General features: G+C 36.1%; 1 protein-coding gene across 1 annotated transcript; it reads left to right on the forward strand.

Annotated features, from left to right (window-relative positions):
- The first annotated feature begins 350 nt into the window (after window positions 1–350).
- Window positions 351–7,657, forward strand: hoxa9a (homeobox A9a). Its single transcript, XM_067426619.1, has 3 exons — window positions 351–910; window positions 5,875–6,396; window positions 6,700–7,657. The coding sequence occupies exons 1-3, from the start codon at window positions 892–894 to the stop codon at window positions 6,942–6,944; spliced, it is 786 nt and encodes a 261-aa protein (XP_067282720.1). The 5' UTR covers window positions 351–891; the 3' UTR covers window positions 6,945–7,657.
- The last annotated feature ends 2,276 nt before the right edge of the window (window positions 7,658–9,933 follow it).

Consider the following 9,933-nt stretch of genomic DNA (forward strand, 5'->3'; position numbering starts at 1 on the left):
AATAATGTTGAAAATTCGATTGGTTTTAAGCGTTGTGTATTTCTTCAATCAATGAGGGCGACAAAAAGTTTGTGGCAACCCGAAATTTCACACATGCACGTTTTAGCTCTACTTCGAGAATCTAGCCGTCTCCTAGCACGGTCTCCTCTGCAGTCCAAAAGTTGCTGCTGCTACACTACAGACAGGTGACGAAGGCCTGGAGGGGGTGTGGCTTTGTGTTTCTAAGCTTCCACTGGTTGAAATGTGCGCACTGAATTGACCGAAGGCACCTTATTACATTGAGTTTGTCAAACGAAGTAAATGACCGCCCATCCTTTCTCATCTCCAAACACTTTCCGGTAATGGCGGAAGGGATTGAGCATGAGTTGGACTCCTTAATTAATAAGCGGACTAAACCTGCAGGTTGACCAGCAACAGCAGCTGGAGGTTAGCATCTGAAATGGAAGAGTATTACAACCCAACAAATCTAAATAAATAGGGCTCAAACCATTACTGTGGTGATGACCAGCACGGTGATGTAGTTTGCAGCTCGTGTCGCATCGTTAATAGATTTTACCTCTGTCCTCAGGACATCAAAGCAGACGAGCACGTTGTTTGAGTAGCGGAAGTGCACTAAAGAAGCAGTTTGCCTCAGTGAGTGAGGATTATGGTTCACGGCATGCTTCGGATTTATGTTAGGATCCGATAACTTTATCTTGCAGGGATAAGATAGGCCATATCAGACGTCGATCCCTGTCTCTGCTGCAGTAGCTGCTAACTGGCTACAGTATTATCAAGGGAACAAGATGGAGATATTACAGTGTTGTCAAAACGCCCGATGACAACGAAGAGGAAGAAGCACAAGAAACAAAGCACGTTCGGGAAATATATGAAGCCTATATAGAACCTGATATGGTGTATTGTGACAAAGGTAAGAAACCGTTTGTTCGAGGTCTACTTTACACTTAAAGCCATTAAATGGACCTGGTGCAGAATCTAAATTAATTAAAGTAGCCTAATATAGATATTGGCTAGCATATAATAATAATAATAATAGGCTAATAATAACAATAATAATATATTTTTTATTATTATTAGGCTATTATTAATATTATTATTATTATTATTATTATTGTTGTTGTTGTCATAAACAACAAATATATAGGCTAGGTAAATTTAGGTAACGTTATCTGTATGGCTCTTCGAAGGAAGAACGCAGTGTAGGCTATAATTGTGCTATAATGAATTAAGCTACTAATATAAAATATTTAGAAAGGTAACTTTTGCTTAAAACTATTCTATAATATATGCAGAAATAAAGATCAATTCTATTCATGCCTACTAGCATATCAATCTGACAAATATAGAAGAGTTATTACAATTGTAGCTACAGCCTACTCAAAATCGCGATCTCAAATATTGTTCCTTCGTGTATAATTTTTTAAACAACTGAATAGCCTATCTGAAACAACACACACATTTTATGTCAACCACGAAACAAACACTAACCCATTCAACTGTCCCCATTGGGCTACTAATTCTTTATCTCGTACAGGAAGCCATGGAGTGTTCAACAAACTGGCTAACGGAAAACTTCCCGGAAGAAGCGCTGTCCTTTATGCTAAACAACAAACCATAGAGCTGGAGAAGAGGTTCCTCTACTACACTCTAGACTAGAGTAGCCTATGTACTTGACTCAGGAGCGCCGCCTAGAAACCGGCTGCAGTCTGCACCTGGCTGACAGGCAAGTCAAAATATAATTCCCCGAACCGCCATTTAAAGTGGAAAATGACCCGCGAAAAGAGAATCATCGAACTCTATCACATAACGAGAATTCCATCGACATTTTTTTTTACTTTATTTTTTTGTTCGAAATTTTATCTTATAGTCTATAGCAAGAAATCAGGCACACAACTCATGTCAACGTATGGAATGTAAACAATTTCTTTGTTCTTGCCATGACACAGTAGCCTAGCGAGCCGGATCTCACGAAAATGCGTATAAATAGTAGGCTAGGCTACGAGTTTGCAATCTCTGTTAGCACCCAGGATTGTGAAAAAAAATTAAATAGAGCCTTTTAGAATAGATTATATTGAATCTTATTTTATTTAGAAGATTATATTGAAATTAATCTATTTTTAAATTAACTGTAATAGCATGTAGCCGATTAGGCTAAATATTTTGAAACCGTGGCAACACAGGTAGGCCTACTTTATTTTTTGCAGCTAGGGCTTCATTGGATATCTATCTATCTATCTATCTATCTATCTATCTATCTATCTATCTATCTATCTATCTATCTATCTATCTATCTATCTATCTATCTATCTATCTATCTATCTATCTATCTATCTATCTATCTATCTATCTATCTATCTATCTATCTATCTATCTATCTATCTATCTATCTATCTATCTATCTATCTATCTATCTATCTATCTATCTATCTATCTATCTATCTATCTATCTATCTGGAAAATAGGCTACCAGTACGAACAACGAATTATGAAATTAATTATGAATTAGGTCTAAATCATGGTCGAAACAGGAAAAGAAACTGACATTGACTTTGGATAGAATGCTTGTGTTTGCGTACAGACTTATTGGCTTGTTGTCAGTTTTCAGTGTGGCTATATTTTTTTGCCTTTGTGTTTAGGCTACTTGACATTTTCGCTGTGAGAACATAGTGTTTTCAATATTTAATAGCCTACCTTCTTGATTTTTTTAGGTCATACATTTAGTTTTGTTATAAAGGTTTCTCATTCTCTCTGGCAGGAATGTAGGCTACTTTAAACATTCTTCACCGAATGGCCACAATATAGACACCGTAGTTGGCGAGTTTAGTCCGCTTTTGTGGCATTTTATTGCTGGCTACTTTATGAGGCTCGTCGTTTTTCTGAGTGACTACCCTCAGTAGAGACTGGATAGAGGCAGGAATAGAGACGTTCGGATTTCAGGTGCTGGAAAACAGTCCATTTCTGGTACGCCGTTTGAAGTTAACACAGGTAAGGTGCTATTCTGACATTACAAGTATTGGCTGTTACGGAAAATGTATTTCGTTTGATAGAAAAACCAAAGCCAATGCCCATGATTTGTTTAGATAGCCTAGCTACCATTATTTGTTTTCCCCGAAGATTTGAACCAGACTGTTGAGTGATTTAGGTAGTTTCATGTTGTTGGGATTGTATAATTAAACCCTGCAACACGAAACTGTCTTAATTGCCCCAGTTTCATCGTCAAATAGGCTAACCTACGATAGACATCTAAACAGACCCAAGGCATTTAAAATATAAATAGCCTAGGCTATAGCCTACATTTTACTGTCCTATTATGTTTTTTGTTGTTGTTGTTTTTCAGTTGTACGAAATGCGAATTAATTTTGTTGTTTCATTTTGAAATGCAACTTCATTTTGTTGGAGTTGTTCAGGTTTTATTTTATATATATATGAGAAGGGATGCATGTGTGTATGCATGCTAGTGAGCCGGGCTTTTATTGCAGACACTGATTTGTCTTATCGAATGTAGACAGTACTTGACAAGGCCTCGGTTACGTCCAATACACCGCATTCGGCCACGTCTGCTGCAACAGCGACCTCGGTGGCGTTCCACTGAGCTAAAGGAATTGTCTTCCTGGCTTCCGCCTGGCGCTGTATAAGTGGCTGAACACAAAAGGAAAGATTGGCTTTATGGTGGCACTCCAGTACAGCTAAAGGGGCTAAAAAGCATGAATGGTAAAACTCGGTTGTGTTAACAAACACCCTATCGTAGTTTACGGCCTCAAAGGGCCATGCTGTTTCCGTGTCTTTCTCTCTTTCTTTCTTTCTTTCTTTCTTTCTTTCTCGCTCGCTCGCTCGCTCTCTTTTTTTTTTTTTTTTTTTTTTGTGGAAAAGTAGTGGTGTTTCCTGCTGTAAAACCCGTCTGAATGCCCTTCTGGATCACTAAAAAACAGTGTGAACAATTATTTAAATATTTATTAATATATGTGATTATTAGCTATTTGTTTTTGTTATAGCCTACTGTACTAGGCTCATAATACTGAGCCGATACAAACTACACTTTATTTATTTGTACTTAGGTCTTTTGAAAATAAACCTGATTAAAAAGTAAAAGAAAGAAATGTCGAAAAAACAGTATTTAAGCTACTGTCTTTTTATTTATTTTTTATTTTATTTTTTTACATAAGATTCCTTATGCCTTTTTGTTTGCTCTTGCTACGTGTTTTTTTATTTATTATTATTTTTAGGCTACACTCTTAGAAGAAAAGGTTCTATCGGCGCTACGTATTTGGAACCCTTAAAAGGTTATATATAGAAGTTTAGTTGAGTATACTCCAAAGACCCTTTTTCCAAAGGTTCTCCAAAGGTTCTATAATGACAAGAAAGAATCCTTTTGGCACTTAAAAGGGGTTCTATATAGAACAGCAAAAAAAGCATTTCTTAACTCTCTTAATTTTGAGTTATTTTTTTCCAAAATAAGACAATTACTTTTGCTTGTCTAGTAAATACTTCTTGTTTTAAGAATGTTTAGATGTTTGGACTAGAAACAAGACAAAAATACTAAGTAAGAAAAGCATTTTTTGCAGTGAACCTTTTAGGGGTTCCAACTACATAGCGCCGATAGAACCTTTTCTTTTAAGAGTGTACCATGATTTATATCTAAATTATACATAATTGTAACCCATTTAGGAAATTATTGCCGAATAAAACGTACAACAACAGTTACAACAATTATTACCTTTATAATAATGAATACATATATACATTTCTATAATATTAATAATAATAATAATAATATAGCGTTGCTACTAGAATAGCCTACAGTTTCATTTAACGTTTGTTAATTATACCTATTTGTTGTTGATCTCAACATTTACTACTACATTTTTAAGATCCAAAAGTGAAGGATTAGTTAGACTATTGTTAAAATAAAATGGTTACAGTGCAGATTTTTTTCATGTATCATTATGTACACGGCGACCTGAATTAACAAGAGAAGCTACCATGGTCGGCTAACTCTTTTCACTTTGGTAGTCAGCAGCAAGCTGTTACTACTGGTATGGCTACTTTATTTATCTAAATAAATAAATAGGTGTCCTTTATGCATTAAAATATACTCTTCACATACATTATTCCCCAAAAAAATCAGTATGGGTGAGAATATACTGTAACGGAGTAGAATAATTTACTTCTTATTCATTATCCAGAATCGTCTGCATTTGCAAATGTAGATGTAAATGTGAACTGAAAAACAAAACAAAAAAATTGAATGCATGTTGTAGCCAAACAGAAGCCATAAATGTCTCAAACAAGGTATTCAATTAATAAAGAATATGCGGAATGTGGAAAAATGCAGTGTGACAGATAATATTAACTATTATATTAATGATCAACTTGATCACATAAGCAATCAAGGCAAAATGGTTAAAGCATCCAAAGAGACTTGGCACAGAAAATGTAAGGGCCACTTATACAATATGAAAGCGCTTTTATTAATATGAATACTAATACTATTAATAAAATGAATGGTATAGTGTCAATGTTTTTCTTTTAGTGTTTAAATTTTGTAGATATTTATTTCTTATGGCTTTTTCGATTGCTGTTTTTTATAGGAAGAGTTTAATAAGTAATTAATGAACTGCATTTCTTATTGTTATTATTTTTAATTTTTTTTGTAAAACAGAAATTCCATCGATTTTTTTTTTTTTTAATTATTGTGCTGTCCCAATGGTCACGTGTCTGCCTCGCCCAATGAAATGGCAGTTTGCTCTCAACTTATTAGCTGACTGGGGCTTTGCAAGGGGGAAGTTGCCTCTCCGTTTTCACAGATTGTTATTTTGTGAGCGTGTTACTGTATGTGTGTGTTAATGTTTTTATGTGTGTGTGTGTATGCATAAGAGTGCGTCCCTGCAATGTCGACATCTGGAGCTGTGACAGGATACTATATTGACTCTCTTGTTATGCCGGACAACGAGGAGACTCGCTTCTCCTCAGGTTCAGGGCTCATCCAGCACAGGCCCTCCATTCTATCCACAGATCATACAGAGCTCGGTCACTGCACATTCCCGGCAAAGCAACCCGTTTATGGCTCAGGTTGGGGCCATATCCCAACGCATTTCTCCAGTGGTGTATCCTCAGTGTACCAGTCGCATACACAGCCTCCAGTAGCTGGGGATTACGTGCAGTCTTGGCTTTTGGACTCTGCATGTGGGCTGCCTTTCACTGAGCTACCGACGGTACATCATCACCATACCAAACCCGATAGAAACAGAACGAGTGATGACGGCACAGAGGCCAGTTCACGTGCTGTACTGCCTCCAGGAGGCTTCATTAACGGAGCATGTTCTACCGACACGGAGAAAGTATCTGGCCGGACTGCTGAGAAGGGAGGCGATATCGAGAAACCGGGCGTCCATCCAGGTAAGGCTGACCAGATGGTGCGATATGAGTACATTGATATTAAACTTAAATGAAGCAGCAGCCTATTGAAATTGATACATTCTATGTAGGCCATAACACGATTCTTGTAGTTGGCTGCTGTAAAATATTTTACAGCGAAACGTTTTGATTTGTTTTTGACGTGATTGTTACGAGGTTTTGATATTATGTTTGGGTATCTGTGATCTATGCCATCGCCTGGATTTTTTTTATAGGGTATGAAAACTATTCACTACTCGTTTATGATTTCGAAACCCTCCTTCACATCCCTCTACCTTTCCCCAGACAACCCTGTGTCCAACTGGCTTCACGCGAGCTCGACGCGTAAAAAACGCTGCCCCTATACTAAGCACCAGATCCTCGAGCTGGAGAAAGAATTTTTATTTAATACTTACCTCACGCGCGACCGGCGGTATGAGGTCGCCCGTCTACTAAGCCTCACGGAGAGACAGGTCAAAATTTGGTTCCAAAACCGCAGGATGAAGATGAAAAAAATAAACAAAGATGGAACGAAGGACGACCAAGAATGAAGCACTTCGTGTAGATGAGAATATCCATCCTTTTACTGAAATCATTGTCGTGGGATTTTTTACATTAGCCTTAGGTCTTGTTATTTGCAAGCAAACCATATTTGATCTAAAGCATGCTGGGATCCTGCTGTTTTATTGAATAGGCTATTTGTTTGTCATATGTGGATCCATCTTAATGAATACGGCACAAATCCATTTTTCAAACGTTCGCTGACGCAGCATTAAAAAAAATCTGTAGGCTACTTAATTTAGACCATAGCTATTTATTAGGAATGAATTAACATGTCGCTAAATGTGCTATTCCTCTTCAATTGTTGGTTAATATAGCCTACCAGTGTATTTCAGACCGCTAATTAATAGCCTATGTAACTTTTCCTAATTTAAATAGGCTAAATATTGGGCCAAGTTTTATGTTAAGGTAATAGGCCTATACACTTGAGATCATGTGCTCTTAGAATTTTTGTTTATTTTTTATTTTTTTTAGATTTGACATTTCCACTACCTAGTCACTTCACTACCTATTTGTTTTGAATCGACCAAAATGTTCACGCCATATCAGCATGTGATATTGGGTGAAGTCTGCGAACTTCAGGGAATAAGTAAAATTACTTCGCTGTTGATAAAAAAGCACTGTAGGGAATTTTACAAATACCTCATGGACTGTTTGACCGTCATATTTTTTTGTTCGTTGTTTTTTTTTTTTTAGTTCTGTTCAGTGTATTTTCTCAGATGTAATTTGTGATTTTATTTATTGAATAATAAAAACAATTGATATCAAAACAAGTCTCCCTTCTATTTTTGTAGTTCTCCTGACACTTTAAATAACAATTAAGTTAAGAAAACATAGGCCTAATAAATGAGAATTTTAAATATGTAATTTATGATAGGCTAGTTTTTTATTTTATTTTTATTTTTTCACACTGTTTCGTAAATTTGCATTTTGCAACAAGGGAAGGGAAATATAGGCCTATGCCTATTAAATATTTTTTGTAGAATTGCTGTAATTTAATTTTTATTCGTTGCTGTTGGTTTATTGTTTTAATGTAGGCATAGGCCGCTGTTTTTTTTTTTTTTGTTTTTTTTTTTTAAGCGTTGGCTGAAACAAGATGTAGTAGGCTAGTATGCCAGTAGTAGTAGGCTAGTAATAATAGTAGTAGGCTAGTAGTAATAATATTATTATTATTATTATTATTATTATTATTATTATTATTATTATTATTATTATTATTATTATTATTATAGAAGAAGAAAAGGTTGGGCGAATTTGGAGTCGGGAAGAGCACTCTCGTAGCCCGGTCTGGCAGATGAGGTTGTTAGCTGCATGATGCTGCCATAAAAGACAATTACTGCTATAAGCGTTTATGGTGTGCAAAGCGCTGCGAGGCGAGGGAACGCAACACAACAGAGATATTATGAGACTCGACAGCTGGGCTAAGTGAACAACGCACCATGTGTGCATGAATCGGTGGAATTAAAAGAACAGACCTGTCGTTTTAACTTTCATGATGAGCTAGGCCTACTTGGCGACATGGAGTTCGCAGGGGTTGTTTTAGATTCTGTCCTTTTAAACATTTAAACATTAAAATGTAAATATGAATTTGATAAACAGTATAGGGCCTACTGTAGGCTATAGCCTGGAGGTATAAGTGGCACATATAGCGGAAGGACTTTGACTTCAAAGGCCTCCTCGTGGAGACAAGGCAATGAATCGCAGACGCGGCAACAGACATTGGCATTCCGTTTTCAATGGCTTTATGACCGTCCAGACACAATTAGAGCGTTTCCAGGGGCCTGAAGCCCATTTGGAGAGGTGTTTTTATTCTCTAATGTTAACCTCCGCTTTCAGGGAGACTCGACTTTGTGCACAAAAAGCCAGCGGAAATAATCTAGTTTTATTGGCCTCTGATTGCAGTTTGCCTGTACGGCACCCTTTGTAGGCTACTTATAGGCTACAAGCTAAAATGGAGGCGTCAGTGCAAATTTTCCAAAAATAACTCTTTCAAAACTTTGTTTCAAAAATTAAACTTTTTAGTATTCGTAAATATACTTTCATTCGCCGAAATTATTTTGGCCATAACACAATATCTGTGCGTGGACGTCCAAGCAAAAAAAGACAAAAGAAAAGAAACTCTATAGTCGTTTCCTGCGTTGTTATTCAGTCTGACCACTTGATGTCAGTAAAACCTCATAATCGCGAAATGTTTGAGGCGCCTTATTTCCAATAGCTTCAATGTTTTCGTTTCTTTTTTTTAATGGTTTCATTTTATTTCACTTTTGTTTGATAAAATGACGAACAAAAAATCGTGATGCTGTTCTCGATTTTTAAATAATCACCACGTTATAGCCTAGAAGTAGCTACTGAAAGAGATTTATTTTTGCATTGAAGGCTATTTAAAATGTAATGTAATAATTATATCCATTGCTTTGCAGCCTAATAGAATATGCATATGTAGGCTATTCTATCGTTGCAATCTGTTTTAAAAAATAACCCACATTTTGTAGAGAACACATGGATTAAACTACCGCATGCATACGGTTCTTATGTTCTTGTATATCTTCTCTATAAATGTATTTCGGCAAACACCCTTCCTCCAGAGTTTGATCGTGTTGGAAATGCAACAATGCTTAAACATTTTTTTTTTAATGGCCAGCCAAAACAGATATTAAAGTTTTGTTTTTAATTTCTAGGATAGAATAAGTGTTAATATGTTTATGCATTTCCTGGGATTATTATACTAGGTCCTTCCAGCAAGATGATTTCATTTGAGACTCATTGATCTTAACTATGCATACCCAAAATTACAATAACTGGTAATTCGAATCTTTATATTGTAATAAGTTTACTTTATCTTAACAAATGCATTGAATTCCAAACTTTTAGGAGGGCGTAGGAGCACATTAAAGCAGCAGCATATGAAGAAAAACATCGGTGTAGACAGGAAAAGATCAGTATGTGAAATAAAAATATAGTTTAAATATAGGCTTGTTC

Source organism: Pseudorasbora parva, chromosome 19 (genome assembly GCF_024679245.1).
Source record: "Pseudorasbora parva isolate DD20220531a chromosome 19, ASM2467924v1, whole genome shotgun sequence".
Lineage (NCBI taxonomy): Eukaryota > Metazoa > Chordata > Actinopteri > Cypriniformes > Gobionidae > Pseudorasbora > Pseudorasbora parva.